Raw genomic sequence first — 25,035 nt, 5'->3', positions numbered from 1 at the left:
CCCCACAGCGCCCCCTAGAGGCGCGCACGGCCACTCGCTCCGCTCGCCTCAACTTGCCTTTGGCGCCCAATCCGCCCCTCGACGGGAGAAACCACTTCTCCTAAGTCCCTGGGGGGACCCCGGCGCCCAGAAGGCGGAGTGGCCTGCCTTCCCCGCTAAGCAGCTCCATCCAAAAGACCACCGAGGCACTTTGAAAGATCAGAAAAAGGAAATTCCCGCTGCTCCACGTGGTGTCGCTTCTTCGGCTGTACATGAGTGCGTTCTCTGCTCCGCAGTTCTCCCTCCAAGTGGTGCTGAATGGTTTGCGCCAGGACGGGACGGGGAGGGTCCGCCGCCATTTTGTTTGCGTGAGGGGTGAGCGGGCCCTGTGCGGAAAGCGGGGGCCGGCTGAGGGGGCGGGAAGCGGCGGTGGAGACCCGCGGTCAAGCCGAGCGTTCGGACCGGAAAAAGACGGCGAGGGCGGGCTGAACGCCAGCCTGGCGGGCCTACCCCATCCTCGGCAACCATGTACATCAAGCAGGTGAGCCGGCGGGATTCGCGCCGCCCGCAGTGTGCGGTGCGGCCTGTGCCCGGTCTAGGAGGTTAGCCCAGCCCGCCTCGCCCCGGGGCTGGGGGCTCTGCACCTTCACATCTGCCCAGCCCACAGCAGGGGACCCGCGAGCTTGCGGCGGGCTCGGAGGCCTTTGCTTCGATCTTTTCTGTCCCGGGGGTCGGATCGAGGTCCAGGCTGAGGGAGGCGCCCCCGGCCCGGCCACGGGTCAGGTCCTACCGCCGGCTGGGCTGGCGGCGCTTTCTCTCGTTTTCTGCTCCCTCTTCATTCATTGCAGGTGTGAAGTGGCGCTGGGGTCTCTTTCATGGACCCGAGGCTTATTCGCGGGGCCCCTTTGTACGCCAGCCCCGGTGTTCCGGCCGCGGAAGGCTCGTACCCAAACAAAGGTTCAGCTGTTCAAATTGTGGGGTCTCTGCCTTGGGATGCTGTCTCAGGTCCCCGGGCATGAACCATTTTACCTGTTAAGCTTCACCCTTGCAAACCATCTGTGGCTCAGTTAAAAAAATCCTGGTATACACCTTTTTCAAATAGTTTTTGAGGTCATCACTATATTACTTCTGCAATTTCCCTGTAGCTGCTTTAGCACAGATTTTTTTTCCTGCTTTCGTTTTACTGCATATGTGTGTTCGTACAAAGCCTACCAGGATTCTCATTTCCTGGTGGACTCAAAATTGACCTGTTTCTCACACCCTGTGGGTGTTTTTCTTAAGAACAGTACTTTATTAGCTTTGAAGGTGCATGTTCTACCTAGATACCAGGGTTTAATCTAATGTTTGGCTGACTGGGCAGTGTTTCAAATGCCTTTTGATCGTACTTTTGTAAATCACTCTTGATTAATCATCATAGATGGGCACATTGCTTTAAAGAATTTGAATACGAGTTTTTGCTCTCCAGACTGTAATTACTCAAAAGCAAACAGTAATGGAGATATACAGAGTAAGTCCAGATTAACTCAGAACAGGGGAAACGTTTCATTTTGAGGAAAACAAAAAGAAGCAAATTTGGGTGGCTGATACCAATAACCAGTACTGTTACAGGAGCTATAGAGGAATGTGTAACAGTGTGTGGATATGAGAATAAAAAGGATGAGAATTAATTTGATTCCATCAGCATCCTCTGTTTTGTTGCTTTCCAGAAGTTGTTCCTGGAGTTTGGATATTAAAAATGTTTAAGTCTTAATCTGGGTTGATACAAGGCAATGAAGAAGTCATGAGGTATCAAAATATGTAGGATGGATGAAGTGATAAACCATCAAGAGAAAAGCTTTGGGGAGAAGATGATGGTATTCAGAATCTGCCTGTATCCCACTCCCGTGGTGCCTGAGTGTGGTGAAAGTTTGTGCTTCTGTAGCAATATTCAAGAGATAATAATTGTTTGGGTTTATAATTTTGTAGATAATTTCAGGTTCTTACGAGAATCAAGTAAATTAATTGTTCCAATTCAGATGTTTATGTATTATGTGAAAAAATGAAAAGCAGTAGAGACCAACATTTTTGCCCATTTTTTAGTTTCTCCCTTCCCCTTGAAATCTAGTGAATTTGGAAGCAGCGCTGTCTCAAAACGTTTGAGTGTTGTAAAATAATTTTTTGTTAAATATGTTAAATCAAAATGAATGAACATAGTTGCTGTGACCTAGGGTCATTGGCAAGACCTGATTAAGATATTCTGTTCCTGCTTTTTCTTTGGAAGCTGCTGGCACTGAGCTTGCTGCAAAAGTCTCCATCTGGCAGATGAGGGAGGCTGGTTATTTTAGGGGAGGTCGGGTGTTTGTGTTCCCAGCCACAGGTAGTCTTCAGTCCCTACATTGTCTTAAACTTGCTTTCTGTAGTTTGGTCCATTAAGTTCTGAAATCCTTGATTGCTTCCAGTGCAGTGGATCTGAATACAGTGCAGGTGGTTAAAGAAAACTGTATGTGGCCTAAGGAGAGGGAGCACAGACAACTGCAGTTCAGAGGAGGTTTAGTTAGGCAGAGTATTGAAGGAAGCTCTATTGGAACACCATTCCTTTTCTGAAATAGCTTCTGCTTCGGTCTGATGCTTGATGGTCAAGGATTAGTAATTTGCTGCCTACCTGTATTCTTAGCTTCAGATTCTGTTAATGAAATAATTCTGCAAAGAAAATTTGACCAGAAAGTCATGGTGCCTGGGAAGAGAAGGGCTCTTAGGTTCTGACTAAAAGCTAGTTAATACCTTAAAGTTTTATTTAATTTTGATTTTTATAAATTCCAGTGTTTGATTTGCTATCTGACATGGCATTTTCATTCAACGTTAGTGAGGTGGTTTTAATCCATTAGTACAAACAGGTGGTAAGAGGAGTTTTCCACAGCAATACTTGATGGTCTGTCACATAATGGAAGAAATAATGAAGATCAAACTTGACATGAATAAATATGGGCATTTTCTTCTCCCAGTCTTTTGTCCAGTACTTTTTGTGGCAGGATTTTTCCCCCCACTGTTTAACACTACCAGAATGTGACAGAATATGAATGCAGTTCTGAAGGTAGATATTTCTTGAGGTGCTGGGTTGTACACTTAGCAGAGGCCTTCATAGTATTGAGGAAAGGTTTACAGCTTGAAAGTTTGCAGTACCACTTCTAGGCTTTTTTTGCTAAAGTTTTGTATGTGCTTCTTGAATAAAAAGTATTATGCTCATTTTCTGGAATATGGGCTCCTTTAATACTTGAATGTGTGACAGAAGGAACGACATGTTGAGAGAAATAGAAAATGGTGATGGGGCCGTAGACCTTACAAACAAAAAATCTAAGTCATTTCATATCTTAAGCTTCAGCACTAATAATATTGAGAAGTATCTTGCAAGCTGTTTTTGTGTCTTCTTAAGAAGTAATTTTTAGTGTATTGTAGCTGTCCTACTGAAACACTGTCACTGTTTTAACTGTATCCTGTTTCTGTTGAGGAAGAGCTGGGCAAAGAACACAGCTATTAAATGGGAACTGTAGTCCTGTTTCAAATGTTCTTGCTGAAAGATCTGCATATGTCAGACCTTCAGGTGGCTGCTGCCTTTCTGTGATGCTGAGCAGAGCAAAGCTGCTGTTCTGTCACTGCAGCTTTGAAGTGGGGAACAGGCTGCTCGGTGCTGGAGGTTGGATCAGTTTCCTTGCTATGCAGAGCTGAAGTTTTAGGATATTGTAACGGTACCTGGTGTATTGCTAGGCCTGACAAACCTCAAAAATGCTGCTGAAATTAAAGAGTTGATGTTGTGCTTTCAGATGACTGTTTGCTGCATAGCTCTTGAAGTTATTTGTGTATGTTTTTGTCTCTTTAGGCTGTGAATTGGAGCCAAGACAAGCTTGCTTTTATGTTTCCCTTTAGATTGAATAGTAAAATGAGACTATTGCATGTGAGATAGGCAGTCTGGTACAGTTTTTGCAGCCTGCAATGGCACTGCTTGGAGAATTTGCCAATAAAATTCTCATGCTGTAAGTAGATTGCATTATAAAAATTAAAAATAAGTGCTTGTTATACTCAGTTTTCTTTCCTATATATGATACTTCAGGCAAATACATTTTTTTGTCTAGTTTGTTACAAAAAAACCTCTTGGAACTCTCTGGCTTGCTGTGCTTTGGCCTGCAGAAGTACAAGCATCTCTTGCTAGGGGAGGAGTCTGCCCCTAAACCGATGCTTAGGTGGGAGGCAAGTTGTAAGTTTCTGATCTTGAGCTGGAAAGTTGAGTGTGTGCAGGAAGGGTAGGCAGATTATAATTGATATAAATATTCTGTCAAACCTTGTAGTAGAAAAACTGTTGAAGAACAGAGAGAACTTTGTTAAAATAACTCCCTCTTCTCACCAGGTAATCATTCAGGGCTTTCGAAGCTACAGGGACCAAACCATTGTGGACCCATTCAGCTCTAAACACAATGTCATTGGTAAGTTCTGATACTTGCCTTTTATCACTAGTTAAAACTGCACTTTTATTTCAGATGATATTCATGTTCATCTCCTTTATATTTTTTAATGTTCTGGTTACATTTGATGATTATATTCTGTGTTTTGGAAACTTCTGTATGTAATATACCACAGGGTGTGTTCCACGTAGAGCAAACAACTGTTAATGTTCCATTTTGCTGGGGAAAGGGCTACTGTCTTTTACTCAAGTGATCCATCTAGTTAATCTCATTCCCTAGAGATTTCATTTGGCTGTGTTATATTTTGGTTCTGCTCTTGAATATTTTTGTGCCACATTTAAGATACATTGCACTGTTAACCTATGTCAGCTGTAACTATGTCATACTTTGTGTTCTAATTTTCAGTGGGAAGAAATGGATCTGGAAAAAGCAACTTTTTTTATGGTAAGCATGGATTTCTTGTTAGCCAAGGGATGCTGAAGATACCAGGTTTCTTTGCTTGTTTTTGCTAGAACTTGGTTTAACAAATGATCCTCCTCAGTAAGGAGTGGCAGATTGGAGATTACTTGACAGTGATGAAAGGCAGATCTCAATGCACTTGTTTAGTACTTAGTCCAGGTATTTCCCTAGAATTCAGCTTCTCTTACTAAGGGCCTTCTAAGACTTTCAGCTGGCAAAAGTATTTACAGGAGGAAACTTCTTCTAAAAGTTGCACTCCATGAAAGATGACTGTGATATTTGCTGTTGTTTTAGACATCCTTAGTGGCTAATTTCTACTCAATAGCAGTTTGGCACAGCTTAGACATTTTTTTAGTAGAAGGTTGTGGGGGGGATTTTGTGAGGTGGGAGCATTAATGGAGGAGCAAAAATGCTAATTAAAGGTGTTAGTAGGCTTTGTGACAGTTGTGTTTATAAATTGTCTAATGCTAAGTATTTTAGCATATTTTTGGCCTAGCCTATGTGCTGTGTGTATGTAGAAGGAAGCTCATGAATCCCTAATTGTTCAGCATTGTTAATGATTATGCAGTGAACCAGTAATGTGGCAACAATGACTTCTTCAGATAAATCCTGCTGTACAGCTGGTTGAGTGATAAAGATCCAGCAGATTAAGGTTTTTAGTGAAGAAATGTTGTAAGATTTTAGCAACAGCTTGATTGTATTATACAACAGTAAACCAGTGTGTTTTAAGTTAATGAAACGGTTACGTGTCTCCCTGAAGGAAAGAATAAATTTTCTGTTTCTTTACTATTTTATTACAGCAATTCAGTTTGTCCTCAGTGATGAGTTTAGTCATCTTCGCCCAGAGCAGAGACTGGCTTTGTTGCATGTAAGTGAATGTGTAGCAGCAATACTAAAGAATAAGCTAATGCATTTGAATGGTACAACAAAAATGTTAAATTGCTGGGCTGTGGATATTTTGAGCCAATTATTTTGAATGTAATTTTCTTTGTTTCAGTTGGCAAAAGGGAATTTATTACACAGTAGTACATTGTGTTGATAATGCACACCAGTGAATGTGTAGCCAAGATTATCAGAAATAAAAATGTGTGCTGGATCTTATGTAGATGCCCTTGCGTCTCAAGTCCTTGAAAGGAAAGGGGAGGTGGGGTTGTCAGGGAAAAGAGGAGAAGAATGAGTTCAAAATCTTTTCTAAGGTGGCAGTTGTCTAACCAGAACATTTCTTCTCTTAGGAAGGTACAGGTCCTCGTGTTATTTCGGCATTTGTGGAGATTATATTTGACAATTCCGACAACAGGTTACCGGTAAGTTCAGTAAACTGCTTTGGACGTAGATTATCATTTCAGACTCAAGTGATCTCAGTCTTATGGAAGCCTTCAGCATGGTACCTGCTTTTGAGTCATTTCTGGTAACAAGCGTCATAAACGTTCTGGTGTTAGTTACAGCTGCTTGCAGTAGGCATGTGTGTTTACTGGGTTTTGTTTTCTTAAGATTGATAAAGAGGAAGTCTCACTTCGCAGAGTCATTGGAGCCAAGAAGGACCAATATTTCTTAGACAAGAAAATGGTGACGTAGGTACTTCTTTTCCTTACCTGAATGAGAACAGTAGTATTTCTGTAAAATTCTGTAGGCAAACCCAACACTTGAATCCCTAGCATGAAATAATTTATTTTTGTTGTGTAATACTGAGTGCCAGTAGTTTGATAGCTGGAACATCAGTCCTTGTACAATAGACAGCAGACTTTGAATTTGCAGTTTAATCCATCCATTGATGTGGTGTTTAACTGCTTACATAGTATTTCTTTCAGGGTTTTTTTGAAACAGAAGTTACCACACTCTCAGTGGTTTTACATCCTTCCTTGTGATATGTTTGCCTGTATTTCTTTCCTCTGTGCTTCGAGGTGCTTATTTCTTAATCTCTTTTGAATTCTATAGTGATTTAGGTATTTTTCATTTTTATTCTCTCATTTCATTTTAGAATTAGCCATTTTCAAATAAAGAAGGTTGTTCAAACATTGCACACGGTGATATAATGTGATGTATAGTTATGATACTTTACTGCATTTTTATAGCTCTCACTTTTACTCTAGTTTTTAATGGATTCATAATAACATTTCAGGAAAAATGATGTCATGAATCTTCTTGAAAGTGCTGGATTTTCTCGCAGTAATCCCTACTATATTGTCAAACAAGGAAAGGTAAGATTCTTTTCCACAAAATAGAAGAATCACTGTCAAGGATATCATGTTTCCTGTATGCCAGACTTAGTTCAGTTAGCTCAGAAGTAAACCAAAACCTAAATCTACCTCAGTTTGAAATAGTTCTTGTATGTCAGTGCTTCTTTGGCAGATATTATTGTTTTAGTACTTTTAGTACTAGTTCGTTAAAAAAAAACCAAACCTGTAAATGTTGATATTTAGCAGAGGGTTTTTTTATCATGGTGATCTTTACAATCAGTTTTTTTCCATATACTTAAATACAAAGCAAACTTGATTCCTGTGAAATAGTTCAGTATAAATTCAAAGATTTCTGGGCCTGTAGATGAGACAGCAAAGTAATGGTAGAGAATTTTAAGAGGTTGAAAATACTGTCAATGGAGAATGAATGGAAAATGCAGAAGTACTGAAAGCAAGTGCACATTAGGACAAGGGCTCATGGCATGGGCTGTCTTAACTGGTCTTCAAGACCCAAGCAGCTTTCTAGAGCTTTCAAAGGACACCCACATCTGGAGACAAAGCACAGACTACTTGTAATGGCGCACAGGATGGATCATCAAGGAGACTGGGAGCTGTCACCTCCAAGGGTTACAAGAAGGCATACTTGGAGAGGAATGCAAGGGGAGAAGACTTGAGGAGTACTTGATGTCAAGAATGCTAACCTGTAGTAGAGTCTGCCAGATGCTTTTCAGGATAAATTTTCCTATACAGCTGGATGTGTGCATTTGGAACAAACAGCCGGAGCTGGAAAGTCACTCATAGTGGGGATTGGTGCACACTACTTAACAGCCAAAATACACAAACTGGTTTTAATATAAGACAAATTAGAAACAGTTACCTTCTTAGAAGAGCGTGCAGCCACTGAAATGCTATTGAAAGGAAGTGGGTTTTATGTTGGGTGTAATTGTATGACAGATTTGATGTCATATTAATGAGTGTTTCATGATGTGAATTATTCTAAGATTTATAACCCCTGCATTTTAGTGTGATTTTATGGAGGCATTTAAACGATTTCATTTAGCACCGGGACTTAAAAGCCCAAGCTTGAGTTTCTCTAAATACAATTTTGAGTGGTTTATGATTTTTTCAGTGTACATAGTACTTGTATCCTGAGTTTTAGCAACAAATGGTAGCATTTGAAAAGCAGCAAATTTCGAATACTTGCTGTCCTGAAGGAATTGTCTCAAAAGGAAAGCAGTATGCTATGTATCTGAATCTTCCTGCCAAAACCTCAGGCAAGCAGGCAGAGCAAGAGTGCAATCTTTGCTCTGTTGTGGTTAGCCATACATCCAGAGCAGGTTATTGAAATCATAGATTTTGAATTTTCAGATCAACCAGATGGCCACAGCTCCTGACTCTCAAAGATTGAAGTTACTAAGAGAAGTAGCTGGTACCAGAGTGTACGATGAACGTAAAGAGGAGAGTATTTCACTAATGAAAGAAACAGGTAAAACTTTAAGAAATTACTGCTTTATGCCACAGTAATTCAATTAACTCTAAAACTTCTATCTAAAGCTAGATCGGTGTTATTTGTGACATGTTAAACAATGCACAGCTTGTCATATTTCTTCCTTGAATTTCCAATACCTCAAAAGGTTTAATAAGTTACTTTCTGTGTGCTTTTAGTAATAAAACCTTTTAGCTAAGCTAATACAGATAAATTTACTGTTCAAAACATGAGTGATGTCAGCTGGCAGTGATCCAGAAATCAGGGTACCTACTGCTGTGCAAACACTAAAGTTCATGTTGTATAGTCTGTATTAAGTGTGTGAGCCAAGAGAGTACATGCTTGTGTTGCCTTACCTAACAAGTATCAACAGTTCTGCTGTTGGGATGGAGAACTTTTGAACATGGAGTGTTCTTACATTTCACGTATGTTGACAAATTGTCAATCACGAGTAGATTCAGTGGCTGTAAAGATGGGGGGTTATATTACAGTGTTTAACTGAATTTCAATCGTGTCATGTTTTCTAAAGAGGGCAAGCGAGAGAAAATCAACGAGTTGTTGAAATACATTGAGGAGCGACTGCATACTCTAGAAGAGGAGAAAGAGGAGCTGGCACAGTACCAGAAATGGGATAAAATGAGGAGAGCATTAGAATACACCATTTATAATCAGGAACTTAATGAAACTCGAGCTAAGCTTGATGAGGTAAAATATCTTGGCTAGTACAAAATGTAATGAGCTGTTGGTTTGTTTTTGCTGCCATCTCCTTGTGATCCTTGACAGAATCCTGACAGTGTTAAGGAAGCTTTCCTGTCCATCCAGGAGCCACTCTGGCAGTCAGAACTGCACCACCTGAGCTAGGACTGAAACCCCTTCCCAGTGCAGGTGCCTTGCTTGGTTCCCTGCACCACGCTCACAGTCAGACTGGGTTTCCATAGCAGAGTCTCAGATATCTTGATCCTGAAAATAATTTAATCTTGGTGCAATAACTAAATAACAAAGGAAGGTGGGACCCCAGCAAAGGAAACTGGTTTTTTATCCCATCAGAGTGGAAGCGTGGGGCTTCTGCTGTCTCTGAGTGCCACGGGTTCCCGTGCCTCTTTGTTATGCCAAGAGACATGAGACTCTCTTGCCTGTGGCTTCCACCACCGAGAACTTAATCTGCAGCAATCTGCAGCAATCTGCAGCTGCACACTGAACTACCTGCACTGTATGTACTCCTCAGCATCACTGTTCTTCACTAAATAAATTATTTTCTTTCTGGAACCACTACTAAAGCAGATTCTGCTACTTAAGCCATTGGTGATATTTCCATACAGCTTTCTGCTAAACGAGAGACAAGTGGAGAAAAATCGAGGCAGCTGAGAGATGCACAGCAAGATGCTAGAGATAAAATGGAGGTAAAAATACTTTAAAAAGGGCTCTCCAAAGGTGTGTTTTGCTTTGTGGTTTTGGGGATTTTTTGGAGGAGGTGAGGAGGGTGAGCGTGAGGGCTGGTGGTATCTATATTAAATTCAGTTGTGTGCTTTGATCCTGTTTGGAAACTTGGGGTTTTTCCCACATCTAGTGTATTTTGATCTACTGAATAATGATCTTGTGAGTTTTGATAAGTGATGAAATTCATTCAGTGTTTAAGATACTGCATACTTAAATTTGCATAGGAAATAGAACGGCAAGTTCGAGAACTGAAGACAAAGATTTCTGCAATGAAAGAAGAGAAAGAGCAACTTAGTGCTGAAAGACAGGAGCAGATTAAACAGAGGACTAAATTAGAGCTGAAAGCTAAAGATCTGCAGGACGAATTAGCTGGCAACAGTGAGCAAAGGGTACGTAACACCAGTGAGGTCTTAAAATGCCATTGGCACCAGGAAGTGTCCATGTACACTGAAGTTTTGGTTTTAGACTGGAGCCTGTCACTGTTTTGTAAGGTTTGTTAAATACTAACTTTAGATACTGCTTTGTTTGACTTTCAGAAAAGACTGCTAAAAGAGAGGCAAAAACTTCTTGAGAAAATCGAGGAGAAGCAGAAAGAATTGGCCGAAACAGAGCCAAAATTTAACAGCGTAAAAGAAAAAGAAGAGAGGGGAATTGCTAGGTCTGTGGCCTTCTATGCAAATTTTATCAGTGCTATCCATCTGCAGTTAACAACTTGGAGATGGTCTGTGGAAAGCCTGCTTCATGTTAGGGTGGGAATGGTGTTGGTAAAATGATTTTCTAAGCTTAACCACTTCTTGTGGATGTTTTTATTGATACATTATTCTTTTATTTTTGTTACTTTGTTTCTTTTTGTTACTGATTTGGTGCTCGAATTTTAGGGCTTGATATGACGCTTTTTGAAAATTCCAATAGTAATTCTTAATGCTTGCTTTTAATAAATTCAAGATTTCTTTATAATTCAGCCTATCTTTCCCTTCTCAAAACAGACTCGCACAGGCTACACAAGAAAGAACAGACCTTTATGCAAAACAAGGTCGAGGGAGCCAGTTTACTTCCAAAGAGGAAAGGGATAAGTGGATAAAGAAAGAACTGAAGTCTTTAGATCAAGCCATCAATGACAAGAAGCGGCAGATTGCAGCTATACACAAGGACTTAGAGGATACAGAGGCAAACAAGGAGAAAAACTTGGAACAGTACAGTGTAAGTTTGCAGCTTAGTCTTGTTGAGAGAAGGGTAAATACTCACACTTGGACAGTCAGACTTCAATGCCTATTTATAAGGAAGATGTGACTTTCTAGTTGGATGTGGTCTTTGAAAAATACTGAAAACATCTACAGATAAACTTTAAAACCCTTTAGCATTGCACTATCTTCACTCTATATGCTGGCTTTGCCTTCTGATACTTCCCCCAATGTGTTTGGCCTGAGTTATCAGGAATAGGCTTCTATCTGCCTTGCTCTTGTCTACGTTGAACATAGCCATGTGATAGAAAACAATTTGTTACATCCTTATAGAAGTCTGTATTGGTTGTTTTCACTTCTCTAATTTTCCCCAAGCAACAGGGTCTTTTTGACTACGAAGCAGGCACTGGCACCCTTGTACCATGGTTGCAGCTAGTTGGAAGATACATTTTTAGGCGTATTAGAAGATTAATCTGTTACCTGCATGACTTAGATTTTAATTTCCATTCAGAAATGGCTCTTACAGTGCAAGTACAGCAAAATAATCCAGAGATAGCATTCCTGCTAGGAGCTCCAGCTGTGAAAACCCTGCTTTTATATTGAGAGAACATACAGTGACAATGCTGATGGTCTTCTTGGTCTTTGTGTAATATACCTACTGAAATTAGGGTCAGTCTGACACCATGCAGGAGTGTAGTTGTTCAGAGATGATGGTGTTCTGCTAAAATACTGCTTGCACTGGGACTCACATTAGCAAAGTTGTGATTTTCTGAGTTGGTGAATGAAGAAAATAGCATTTATCACTGGCTGACTGCAATTGTACTGTACTGCTCAATGGTAATTCTGTAGAATTGAAGGGGTTACGTTTGTTGTGAATTTTGATTCCTTTCTATAACCATGTCTTGGTTTCCTTTTGCTCCTCAAGGAAGGTTGATTTATGCTTAGGTGAAAAGTTGAATAGCTTTTTGTTATTTGAAGAGAAGGCGTTTTGGGTGAATGTGATTGAGAGCTTGCAAGGTTAGTTTGGAACGAGCTGGCTGTGTTTTTACAACACAGTTAGTCCTCCTTGTACACACGTAAATACATAAACACTATTGAGGGCTGGCCCTGAGCTGCTTTGAAAATGGCAGGTGTTAAGTGAGCAAAGCGGGGATGTCTGTGCATTGGCTTAAACAGCACACTGTTGACAGCAGCTGTCTTGAAAGTCTAGTACTGCTGGAGAGCAGGCTAAGGCTTCTGACTAATAGGGGGTTGACATGGTACACAAGATTAGTTGTACTTATCACAAATGTCATTTCAGAGCATGATTACACAGAAGTTCTATGTATGTTAGTTACTGTTTTGATTCCTGTTCTTGCTGTGACTTACAAGGGTCCATTTCACTTTAGTGCCCAGAGGCACAGTTGAACTCAGTGCCTGCCTTGCCATCTGTGTGGCACCTACACATTGTTACTGCTTCTTTACAAAGCTGTCAATAATTTATTCTTAGTGCTTTTGCAGTTTGTTGTAAGCTGGTTAAAATGTTTGTAGGAATTTTCTGAATTTTTAATAGTTCAGTATTGAATAAAATATTTTTTAAAAAAAAAATATAGAGAGCTGTAGTTTCATACTGTTCTTTTCTTTGTATTAGAAACTGGACCAGGATCTTAATGAAGTGAAGGCTCGTGTTGAAGAATTGGACAGAAAATACTATGAAGTGAAAAATAAAAAGGATGAACTACAGAGTGAAAGAAAGTTAGTAATTAATTGAAATATGTCTCAATCTCACTTAATATGAAGGACCCCAACTGTGTAGTTGTTAACATGGCATGTAGGTATGTTTTTTAAATATGGCCATGTATGAACTTCCGCACTTTGCCTTCCCATTAGATTACCAGTCTTTAAGGAAGTAATAAAGCATTCAGATTGCATTCACACTTACAAAATGTAATTGGTTTTGTTCTGTAGTTACCTATGGAGAGAAGAGAATGCAGAACAGCAAGCTCTTGCTGCAAAGAGGGAGGATCTAGAAAAGAAACAGCAGCTTCTCAGAGCAGCAACAGGAAAGGTAAGATAACCTCACTCTTGATAATTCCTTGTGGAATCTCATTCTTAAAGGACAAGTCAGTTTAATATGAAATATGTGATAGCTACTTTTAAAATTATGGTCTTTCTGTCATAATTAAGATGGATAAATTATATTCTGGGCTGAAATTTTTCAAATATTTAAAGCTCTAGCACTACTTGAAAATGAGTTTTGTGAGCTCAAGGTAGTTGATATGAAGAGACTAGGCAGAAATGGAATATTTTTTTAAGCTTCCTCTGATATCTGTTTGATTAAAAAAACCCCAAACAAAACTGAAAAGTGATGGTTTCTTATTTAGGTATCTTCTGTTAGAGCTGCAGGTTAGTTAACAGGAATTTGGCAAAAAAGGAGGTTACACCTGTCACAAAGTTAAAGCTAGAATGAATGTTACGCCCACGCATTTTAACTGCAGTACAGTAATTAGCTGTATTTTACCAGGCCATTTTGAATGGTATAGACAGCATAAACAAAGTTTTGGAGCACTTCCGTCGAAAAGGCATAAACCAGCATGTTCTGAATGGCTATCATGGGATCGTGATGAATAACTTTGAATGTGAACCAGCATTCTACACCTGCGTTGAAGTCACTGCAGGGAACAGGTAATTAATTATGTGCTATTTAGTCAGTGTCACAATTTAGTTGTTGCAAGCTTCTACTGAAATTTTATTCTTTTTAACTTTATGTCTTGCCTTTTTTTTGTCAAAGTGCCTTCTATATAGCATGATCAAACTGCTGTTTCATTGTGAAAGAACTAGGAAGAATTCTGACTATTTAAAGGATAATCCTAGCTCCTCCTGACTTTGTCTAAAAAAACCTTAAAGAAAACCAGAGAGAAAAAAACCCCATAAAGGCCCCAGACCCACACTCCTGATACTTGCCAGGGGGATTGGTGGTGAGACTGAATTATATTGAGTAAAATGGACAACATCTTCCAGTGTGGAGAATTCTTCAGTAAACAAGGCTGATATTTTAATAATAGGAAGAATTATTTAACTTGTACTAGAAAATCTCATGGTTGAGAATGGTCTCTAAACTGTCAAAAGCTGCTATCTAAAAGTTATCTGAAAAGATGTTGAGTGTTAATGAGTCATTGTAAAATGTTTTCTACAAGAAGTAAATGCCTGTTGGGTGGTCCACCACTTGCTGCACCGTCTAACACTTCAAATTAAGATCATCTTTTTGTGTGATCAGTCCCTGTTCCCACTCATGAGTAGTCATAAAAGTTCTTGTTCTAATGAAGTGTAGATAATGGCATAAAGGCAGGAAAGAGGACAGAGGCGACATGATCTTGCAAAGTGTCCCATAGAAATGTTGATGCTACTGTGATTGGAAATGCAGCCTCTTCTGAGCTTGTGTCAGTGTGAACAAGGGTGTCTCTTCCAAGCACTTTACAGTTCTCCCTGAATCCTGTTGTGCCCCATAGTTTGGAAAACGCTGTAACAAGCAAGCTGTAGTTCAACTTGCAAAGGAAAAATCATTTATTTCAGTCCCTCATAGTGCACAGGGAGATGGGGTCTCTGTCTCTGTGTGTGGTGTATAGAGGCAGCAGAGGCAAACTTTGGAGATCCATGCAGAGAGGTGGTGCTGAACGTTGTGTGATGGAAATGCAGGAACAAGTGTGGACACAGTGGTACTGTACACTTACTGAGCTGCTCCTGGCTGGACAGTGGAATGTAAAGTTGTTGGCTAATCCTATTTTAAGTGAAGTGCAAAGAGTATCCACTTGCTTTTTCTCAGGCATGGAATTGGAAATGCAATGCAGCTTTATAATGATGTGTTATGTAATGGTATCTGCATGAATACTGTCTGTATACAAATATGTTTGTCCTTTTAGCTTAGTAAAATTTTGCCTACTTGTTTGGCTTGTTAAACAGGTTGTTTTATCACATTGTGGATTCTGATGAGGTCAGTACAAAGATCCTAATGGAATTTAACAAAATGAACCTTCCTGGAGAAGTTACTTTCCTCCCTTTGAACAAGCTGGATGTTAGAGATACTGCTTATCCTGAGACTAATGTGAGTTAGAATTACTTTTTAACCTACCTTTGCTTCATAACTACAAAGCCTCATGTTTTGAACTGTGTACATTGGTTATTGCCCACCACTTGCTTTTCTGTTTGTCTGCAGTTAAATACTACTTCTAATGTATACTTTTGAACATAAAAAAACTATGTTATAGAAAAGCATTTTTCTACAAGGTGTCTGCTCTGTATTAACTGCACATTAGAAGTGAAAAGGCAATACTAATAAGTAGTTTTATTGTAACCTGATACTCAAGAATTACTTTAATTGCTGAATTGTAATTATCTCACTTCAGGATGCAATTCCTATGATCAGTAAACTGAGATACAATCCAAGATTTGATAAAGCTTTCAAACATGTTTTTGGGAAGACTTTAATTTGTCGTAGCATGGAAGTGTCTACCCAGCTGGCCAGAGCTTTCACAATGGATTGTATCACTCTGGAAGGTAAATAGTGCAATTTTTTATAAGTTATTTATTGCAAAAATAGGATTCCTGGGAAAATGGGGCTCATTAAACATGATCTGTTTAGTGTTGTTGAAATAAGATGATTAAAACTAATAGTATACTTGACTGAGATGTTTACAGAAAGTTGCACTTGGTTAAGTACAGTGCTTAAAAATACAGGATTTCTTGACAAGGTATGAAATTTTCTGATGCTCTGAATTTTAGTAGCAATGTATCTTCTTCCTGAGAATTACAAAGCAGATTAGGTTTGCATTCATCCAGTTTTTTTATCCAATTTAACAGGTGTTTGTTTTCCTGGAGTGTTTATGGTGTTTTCCCCAAGCTCAAACCAGTGTTTAGGGTGTGAATGAATGGCCTTAATTCCTTATAAAGGCAGTGTGAATTCTTCTGTGCAACAGATGTATTTACATCTTATGTTCTCTGAAGTAATCTATATGTTTTGTTAATTGCATGGATTGAAAAGGATAGATTCCCTGCAGGGTTGTTGTTCTTTCTGTGTCTTAAAGTCAATCTTAAAGTCAAATCTAAATTCCTAAGGATGTCTGAGGAAGAAGTTACTAATTTTTCAGTATCAGCATACTCCATAAGCCACAGATACTGCTAATTACTTCCTTTATTTCCTCATAGAAGACTTGAGATTTTTTTTTTCAAACTGTTAGTGCTAAGCATTTGCATTTTTCCCTTAATGTAAGTATTTTTTTTTCCTTCAAGCTACATGGTTTCAGAAGTTAATTTAAAACAAGCAAAAATGAGCTAGTGCTTGAAGGAAATCCTAGCAGCCTGTAATGATCTTGAGAAAGGAAATAGCGTTTAAATGAATAGAGAAATAAACATTTCCCGAATTACTGTAAACATATGTGATTGCTGAGACATTCAGTGCTTTTGTAGCTTAGTTGAAATGTTCTGGTTAACCTGCTATGTTGCACTGTGGAAACTGTGCTGGACTTTATGGCAAGCAAGTAGTGTGCGTTTTACATCTCATTCTGTTCTGCTCTTAGGTGATCAAGTCAGCCATCGAGGTGCTTTGACTGGAGGTTATTATGATACCAGGAAGTCTCGGCTTGAATTGCAAAAAGATGTTAGAAAAGCAGAAGAGGAACTTGGTGAACTTGAAGCAAAGCTCAATGAAAACTTACGTAGAAACATTGAGAATATCCTTTTGTTGTTAATGGGGAAGGTTGTGTGATGACACAGCTTTTCTTTTGTAGTTACAGTAATAGATGGAAAACAGGAGACTGACTTGTTGCATATTATCTGTGGCTTTATTTTGACTGTTTTGTGTGCAACCTGGTTCTCTGAGTTACTGCATTTGATATTTAAAGCTTAGAGGAGGTGAGGTTAAACCCTAGATTATGAGGCTTTCTATTCCTTTTAGAGTCTGTTGTAGTAACTGCCATAACCAGATGTTCTTATCTGTGTTAATCTTCACTGCTTCTTCTGACTCAGGCTATATTTTTAGTACTTGTGTCCTGAATTGATGTGTTACATAGTCCATTTATGCTGTAGAGGGGAGGTGGGAGAGCATTGTGTTGTAATAATCTCTGAGTTGCTTGACAGTTTGGCTTTTCTCTTTGCACTGTGTCCTTTTGAGATCCAATATCTACAATTCAGGGGTAAGGGAGGTTTATACACTTTTCTTATATGTCACCCAGGTCATTCTGTCCTTCAAACTGAACTCCTTTGCATCAGTGCATTAGAGACATCTGTTCTGTATTTTGTAAGATCTGAGCTTTCCTTGCATGTTCAAATGTATCCCTGTGTTATTCTGAATATCATGTAGTAAAACAAGCAAGGAAAATCTTAATTTAGCTTAGTTCCTGGTATTGATAACTTGATAAGCTGCTCAAGTTATTTTTGTTGATAGTTCTTGATTTTTCCTTTACAAGTGATCATTATGGCTTGGTGGAGTTTTGATTTGTTTCCTATTTAGGTGAAAGATTAATATGTCAAATAGAAAAAAACTGAAGGTACTAGTAGGAATAAAATGATTTTTAAAACAAGTAGAGAATTTTCCTTAGCCCACAGTATGGATTAATAATGAGATTGACCAGCTAATGAACCAAATGCAGCAAATTGAAACACAGCAGAGAAAATTCAAAGCCTCTCGAGACAGTATTTTGTCAGAGATGAAAATGCTGAAGGAGAAGAGGCAGCAGTCTGAAAAGACATTTATGCCTAAGGTTGGTATGGTGATATTGAGAATTGTTGCTTGGTTTATTTTAATTGTTTCATTAATGTTAGTGATAAACTTGAATTTTCTTCTGGTTGACATCATAATATGAAATATGAGGAGATAACTAGAGATGTGTTGATAGCAACAGGTAAAATTCATATAAATCTAGAGATTGCTTTGAGTAGTGATTCTGTCTATCTGTCCCACAGCAACGTAGCCTGCAGAGCCTGGAGGCAAGTTTACATGCCATGGAGTCAACAAGAGAATCATTAAAAGCAGAACTGGGGACTGATTTGTTGTCTCAGCTTAGTCTTGAAGATCAGAAACGTGTGGATGCTCTTAATGATGAAATTCGACAACTACAGCAAGTAAGGGAATGAAAATATCTTGCCATTAAATGTGATACCTTTCTTAGCAACAAACTTTTGTCCTTTTGTATGAAAAGTCACTTATGATTATAGTGCCAGCAAATTAGTGCTTCATCAGTAGTAGGTAGGTGTGTTTAAAGTTCTCTCATTTCCAAAGGGTATTTGCAAGTTTTTCTCAAACACTAAGGGAATTTTGCTAGTTGGTTGTGTGGGAATTAAGGCTGGTGAGGCTATTTGTGTTGGAATCATCACAATTTTCTTGCTCTTGCTATTGACTTGCCAACAATAAATACAAATAGATATCATCTGGAGGGAGGATGCATATTATGAGAGAGGAAAATTTCTATAGGTGTATGGTAGGTGAGACAAAACTAAACTTTTGATTGACACAAATGTTGCTGGAAAAATACTGCTTCTTTAGTCTCTAAAGCATTTCTGGGGTTAAGAATTGGCTTCAGATGCAAATAAAGATTAATAAACTCACTCATCTGTACTAGACACCTTTTCATTTGTTTTTTTTACTGTCAGTTAAAATTAGAGAAATAGTCCAGAGAATTGTGAGATTTTAATACACAGAATTGTGTGAAGAGGCTTTTGTTGTTGTTGTAATGATTTTTTTTCTGTAACAAGGTAAAAATAGTCCTAGTCAGGTAATGCAGCTAGTATCCTTCTCTACTTTCTTCAGGAAAACAGACAGCTTTTGAATGAGAGGATTAAATTAGAAGGCATTATCACAAGAGTTGAAACATACCTCAATGAGAATCTGAGAAAACGCTTGGACCAAGTGGAACAAGTAAGGGGTTTTCTTTCAAATGTACTTTTGCAGTCTGGGTTTTGTTTATTTCTAGGGCTAACGCATATATATCATAAATACTTATTTGTTACACTGCATTATCTATGGTGGGATTTGCTCCCCTATGTAGAAACCAAGTATTCATTTGAATTTCAGCAAGTTTTTGATAAAAACTACTGTGAATACACAGTCTGTGTACCAACAGGACTATCATAATAACAGATTTGTTTGAAAATCTAACTATTCTCTTAGAACATAATGAAAATATTGAATAGTATAAGTATGTAATAGTTATACGTAGTTCCATGTAGAGTAGCAGAAGATAGCTTGTTTGTCTGGCTTATGTTCCCATTCATGCTGAAGCCTGGTGGCATTTATTTATCCCATAGGAACTGAATGAGCTTCGAGAAACAGAAGGTGGCACAGTTCTTACTGCCACAACATCAGAACTTGAGGCTATCAACAAACGAGTGAAGGATACACTGGCACGGTCAGATGGTTGGTAACTTCATGTTTTGGAAAGAAAACTCTCCAGGGTTTTGAAAGTTCATACATACCATATTTGATTTAGAAATAGACCATAATGTAATTAACTTATGTTGGTGGTAATGGGCTTCTGGCTTGAGGGTGTGGTACTTGTAAGGCAACTGTCCTAAAAGCAAGGTCTTGTATAATTGTTCCTGAATTTTGTCTAACCCATTTAAAACTCAGCTGCTGTCAAATACTTAATATCTGTTTGTCTTGAAACTTCTTTTGCTTCTCTTTCTAGACTTAACAGTATGACTGAGTACATTTGTTTGGGGTTTTTTAAAGCCATATACTCATGGGGAAGAAAAGAGGGATTTTCAGCCTTTTGCCTGAACTTTAACCTTCTGTTTCTTAATCGATCTTCTTTACTCTTTTTGTTTCATAAATACATTATTGGATAATTGCTGATCTTATAGAGGTGTATAAAACTTACAGCTTTGGGTTTTGTACTTTTGCTCAATATTGCAGATCTGGATAACTCTATTGACAAAACAGAAGCAGGAATTAAAGAACTTCAGAAGAGCATGGAACGCTGGAAGAACATGGAAAAGGAGCATATGGATGCTATTAACCATGATACAAAAGAACTTGAAAAAATGACAAACAGGCAAGGCATGCTTCTCAAGAAGAAAGAGGAATGCATGAAGAAAATACGAGAGTTGGGTTCACTTCCACAGGAGGCTTTTGAAAAGTATCAGACTTTAAGTTTAAAGCAGGTAAGTAGTGTGCTTGGTTTCATGTTTTATGACCCCAAACATCAGTGTCACCTGCATCTTGAGTGCCAAGTGTGGCTAGAATTGCAAGTCACTGTGATGTGTTAATGTTTTCCATTTATAGTTATTTCGCAAGCTGGAGCAGTGCAATACTGAACTGAAGAAATACAGTCACGTTAATAAAAAAGCTTTAGATCAGTTTGTGAATTTCTCAGAGCAGAAGGAAAAATTGATAAAAAGACAAGAGGAACTGGACAGGGGCTACAAATCCATCATGGAGCTGATGAATGTCCTTGAGCTCAGGAAATACGAGGCTATTCAGCTGACTTTCAAGCAGGTAACAAAATGGGAACAATTGTAAAGACACTGGTGCTGAAGTCAATCAAGTTGTCCCACGGTGTAGCAGCAATATGAGAAGAAGAGGATACTAAATAAATCTGTACTAAGAGAAGGCAATGTCATGTAACTTGAGGCTTGTGGGTTTTTTAAATACTGAAAAGTAAACAAGGCTACCATTTTCAATATGTGCCCATCTCCAACTCAACTCTAGCTTTGCTTTAAACTTCTTCAATACTTCCTCTCAAGTGAGTTCCTGTATGCTTACGTACAACCCTTTCTGGGAGCTGTAACAAAAAACTGCACCAAATCCCTTGTCCAGATTTAGTGAAAGTAATCCTAATGTTAACAAAGAATCTTAATGACAAAATGTGTGAATTGTTCTCTTTAAAGAATTTTTGCTTAACTGAAGGTTACTAAGTAAATCTTATTTTTGCTACAGGTCTATGTTTTAATTGTACCATTTTCTTGAAAAAAATTTTGAAAATTCTCATACTACAGAAATAGTTGTTTTAAGCCAAGTTTTGTACAGCATACATGTCTCACTTCTGCTTAAAAACTTCTCTTCTTTGAAGCAGATACTTTTTGTGTTCATGCAACAGCACTTGTCTGCATTTGATTTCACTCTGTAAAAATGAGTAGGTTTTGATGAGTAGGTTTCACTTTGTAAAAATGAGTAGGTAAAAATTACTTTCTTTTTCAGGTGTCAAAAAATTTCAGTGAAGTATTCCAAAAGTTAGTACCTGGTGGCAAGGCCACATTGGTGATGAAGAAAGGAGATGTGGAAGGTAGTCAGTCCCAGGATGAAGGTGAAGGCAGTACTGAGAGCGAAAGGGGATCTGGATCTCAGAGCAGCGTTCCATCTGTAGATCAGTTCACTGGAGTTGGCATAAGGGTAAAGAAAAATACTTGGTTTTTAGTCCCTTGAATGTTTGTTTGGGTTGTCTTTTAACTATATTTTTAAAAGGCAGCATTTAGTTGATCCTGTTTGTTTAATAGCAAGTGATGCTGTGGTTTAGTGTTTTGAAGTCATCTTGCTCTTGCATTGTTTTCTTAGGTATCATTCACAGGAAAGCAGGGTGAAATGAGAGAAATGCAGCAACTTTCAGGTGGACAGAAATCTCTAGTGGCCCTGGCCCTAATATTTGCCATCCAGAAATGTGATCCAGCTCCATTTTACTTGTTTGATGAAATTGACCAAGCCTTGGATGCCCAGCATAGAAAAGCTGTGTCAGGTACTTGTCTACCTTTTACAATCATCATTGTGGTTGAAGATAATAGTTTGTCTTCTTGTCCCTAATGTTTAAGAATAAAGCTTTTGATCATAAAACCACATTTTTGAGAAGCCCAGTGTGTGTTTGGGGAAGTTTTCACGAACTTGGTGTTATGTAGAAGCTCTCTTCCGTTACTGCATCTCAAGGGTTTCCTTACTGCACTTTGCTGTGTTGAAAATCAGTCCTGTTTTGAAGCATATTTTGATTCTAAAAATGAACAGAAAAGTGCTTACTCTGTTTTTCATCATAGAAGTTCAATATCATAGTAGGTTTGCTGAGTGGCTGGACTTACCAGAGTTCATACTGGAATTAATGAGAATACTTGTATGTATTACCTGGGAAATAAAACTGGTATAGATACTTTCTTGATTGATGGGGTTTTTGCTTCATTAACAAAAACCTTATTTTGAATAAGACAAAGAATTTGCTATTTTTGTCTGTCTCACTTTATTGAAAATACTACATTAATAAAGAATTTTTGTGTTCTTTTTTAGATATGATTATGGAACTAGCTGAACATGCTCAGTTTATTACAACAACTTTTAGGCCGGAGCTGCTTGAGTCAGCTGACAAGTTCTATGGTGTAAAATTCAGAAACAAGGTAAGTAGGCTTCTCAGTAAACACTGTAATTAAGATAAGTTGTGCATTTGAGACTTAGCAAGAGTTCAGAGTGAATGAGACTCACTTCAGCTGATAAATTTCTATCTGTGACACAGTCTTCTATAACAAGTTCTCTCGTTCTTGAAAGAGAATTTAAATACTTGCAGATGTCCCATGTCACATTCTTTAAAGCGATTATAAATCGATGATAGACCTGTTGCTGAGTCCTGGAGCCTTCAGAAATGTCTGTTTTATTCTGCAGGAGGTACTGTAATAACTGAATGATTCTTTGTTCCACCAGGTCAGTCATATTGATGTGATCACAGCAGAAATGGCCAAAGACTTCGTAGAAGATGACACCACACATGGTTAAAGGAACTTGTAATTACTGCTTATTTGGAAGATGTGTATAGTGCTACGTTTATGCCAGGGACCTGTACATTTAAAAGATTAAGTATTTAGTCCTTGTTTAAAATAGTTTTTGAACACACATTTTAACCAAGACCCCAGAAGGCTTAGTTTCAATTGAGCTTGAGTATCCATTTTGTCTCTGTTGCTGTATTTTTTAAGATAATGTTACCTTTATACAATACCTGTAGTTTGGAAATTTTATTCTCTTCCTTCAAATCTTTTGTAAAGTGTTTGTTGCTGTTTTAAAGCTTTTCAGAAAGTGCTAGCTATTTCTTCTTAAGTATAGTTTTATCATTTATATTGCCTCACTTTTTTTTTTTAATGGCTTCAATTAAAATGGTTGGTTTTATGGCTGTAAGTTGTATATGTTAAGTTTTTGGGTTATATTGTCTTTCTGAAGAGGAATCCACTGAGATGGAGTAGACACTTCAGTCATATTAAAGTGGCATATTTCAGAATATGAGACAAAGCAATTCTCCCAAGCCACTCTTCTTTTTTCCCTCTCTTCTGCACATTGTTAGTGCCAGAAAAAAAAACTGCCCCAAATCTCTGCTTGTCCAAATCCATAGTGTTCTGGTTATTGAACTGAAAAAAGGTAAGTATCACAGAATCCTGAAAAGTCTGAAAAGACCCTAGAATTGTGTCAAAACAAATCACAGCCCCTTCTTTTCCTGCACATTGTCCCGTGTAACAGCCCTTCCATTACATTCCATTACAAGACCAGTATAACTTGAGCCAAGTAACAGTCCCCAGTCAAAAAGTGAAATATTTTCCTGCTGTCTACAGTTTTGGCCAAGGTATATTGAATAGTTTGATGTGTTCTCCTGGAACACTTAAGGATTTACCACAAACCATTAATTTCCTAGGTAGCAAAGCAGTTGTAAAAAGAGAATCTATTGATGTTAAAATAGTACACTTATAAAAACATAGTAACCTTAAAGAATAGCTTATGTGCTTTCAGTAGTAAAGCGAGAAACAGTGTGTATGTTGCATATATTCTGTGTAGGGCATGTTCAACAAAGCAGAAGAATAAAGCTCTCTGATAGGTTTTGATCTGTACACACTCTTGCTCCCCACTGAGAACTTCAGGAAGTGCAGGAAAGGAGAGCATGAACTGATGGCTGTGCTTGGGAGTGCTTATCCTTGCATCACAAGGTAGGGTGAGAGAAGAGTACTGAAGCTGATATGGAGCAACTTCCCCAGGTAGTGATAGACATGTGGGAAATTACTATCTGCAGTAAATCTTAAGCCAGGAGGAGGAGAATGTTGTGACATAAAGCTTTCTATAGTTCCAGGGACTCAGTAGCTGCAGGAAGACTCCTCTCACTGAAGAGAGAAGTACAAAATGTGAAACAAAGTGTCCCAAATGCCCCCAAAATTTCTAGCATGGAAAGAGACTATATTTGAGAACCCTGAAGAATCTGAAATCTGTCCTCTTCATACAGAGCTCTCAATATGCATATTAGGGTGGCTGCTGCAGACCAGAGTGTTCCTGAATTACTCACTGGTGGAGCCAGTGAGTTCAGAGAAGGACGCAAAGAATGTGGCCACAGGTTAACACCTCAGGTTAGTGATTTGGTGCTGTTTGGTCCAGTGTGCGTAAGAACACACTTGAGGAGTCTAATCCATGACCACCAGATACATAACTTGCTGTAGTAGCAGCAGGCTCTGCTCTCAGCTAACTGATTAGGCTTGCTAGTGCTTGGATATCAGCATAACAGTTGTTTGAATTTTGGAAGAGAGAAGTAGTTCACATGCCATGAAGCTAATTACTGTGCTTATTAAGAAGTGTCATACTAAAGCCATCTAAGACTGGTCATTAATTTTATCACATAATCTCATTAAAGTGGAAGTAGATAATAGCAAGGGGTTTTCTTTTGGTGATGTTGGTTTGTTTTTTTTTTTTTTTTTTCTACAATGCTCAGCCTAGAGGAGCCTAAATACAGCTGAGTAACTTGAACAACTTCAGCTGTGTTAGGAGATGTCTGGGTTGGGTGTAGCATTAAGTTGTTTTAGCAAGCACAGCAGGAAGAATGGCTAACGAGCAGTCTGGTGGAAACAACTGAGCACTATGTTGGTAACAGCACAGAGGAAGAGGAGGCCTTTAGCTGTCATTTAGTTTCTCATCTGCT

At 38.6% G+C, this 25,035-nt stretch overlaps 1 protein-coding gene across 2 annotated transcripts; it reads left to right on the top strand.

Moving 5' to 3' along the window:
- Positions 1-338: 338 nt before the first annotated feature.
- On the top strand, positions 339-23,261 carry SMC3 (structural maintenance of chromosomes 3). 2 transcript variants are annotated; one of them, XM_041461262.1, is made up of 29 exons: positions 339-520; positions 4,358-4,433; positions 4,818-4,856; positions 5,672-5,739; positions 6,104-6,175; positions 6,363-6,442; positions 6,991-7,069; positions 8,417-8,534; positions 9,064-9,239; positions 9,854-9,934; positions 10,196-10,360; positions 10,508-10,629; positions 10,958-11,171; positions 12,783-12,886; positions 13,100-13,199; positions 13,656-13,816; positions 15,092-15,233; positions 15,535-15,685; positions 16,705-16,857; positions 17,735-17,886; positions 18,089-18,247; positions 18,933-19,040; positions 19,430-19,538; positions 20,037-20,284; positions 20,406-20,618; positions 21,321-21,512; positions 21,675-21,852; positions 22,386-22,492; positions 22,794-23,261. In XM_041461262.1, the coding sequence occupies exons 1-29, from the start codon at positions 506-508 to the stop codon at positions 22,863-22,865; spliced, it is 3,654 nt and encodes a 1,217-aa protein (XP_041317196.1). In that variant the 5' UTR covers positions 339-505; the 3' UTR covers positions 22,866-23,261. The 2 variants fall into 2 exon arrangements, with proteins under 2 accessions (XP_041317196.1, XP_041317197.1); XM_041461263.1 differs by lacking the exons at positions 339-520; positions 4,358-4,433; positions 4,818-4,856; positions 5,672-5,739; positions 6,104-6,175 and having other exon boundaries at positions 6,393-6,446.
- Positions 23,262-25,035: the final 1,774 nt, after the last annotated feature.

Source organism: Pyrgilauda ruficollis, unplaced genomic scaffold (assembly GCF_017590135.1).
Source record: "Pyrgilauda ruficollis isolate IOZ18807 unplaced genomic scaffold, ASM1759013v1 scaffold15, whole genome shotgun sequence".
NCBI classification, from domain to species: Eukaryota; Metazoa; Chordata; class Aves; order Passeriformes; family Passeridae; genus Pyrgilauda; species Pyrgilauda ruficollis.
Note: the sequence above shows the minus strand (reverse complement) of the source record. Positions and strands in the feature narration are given on the sequence as shown.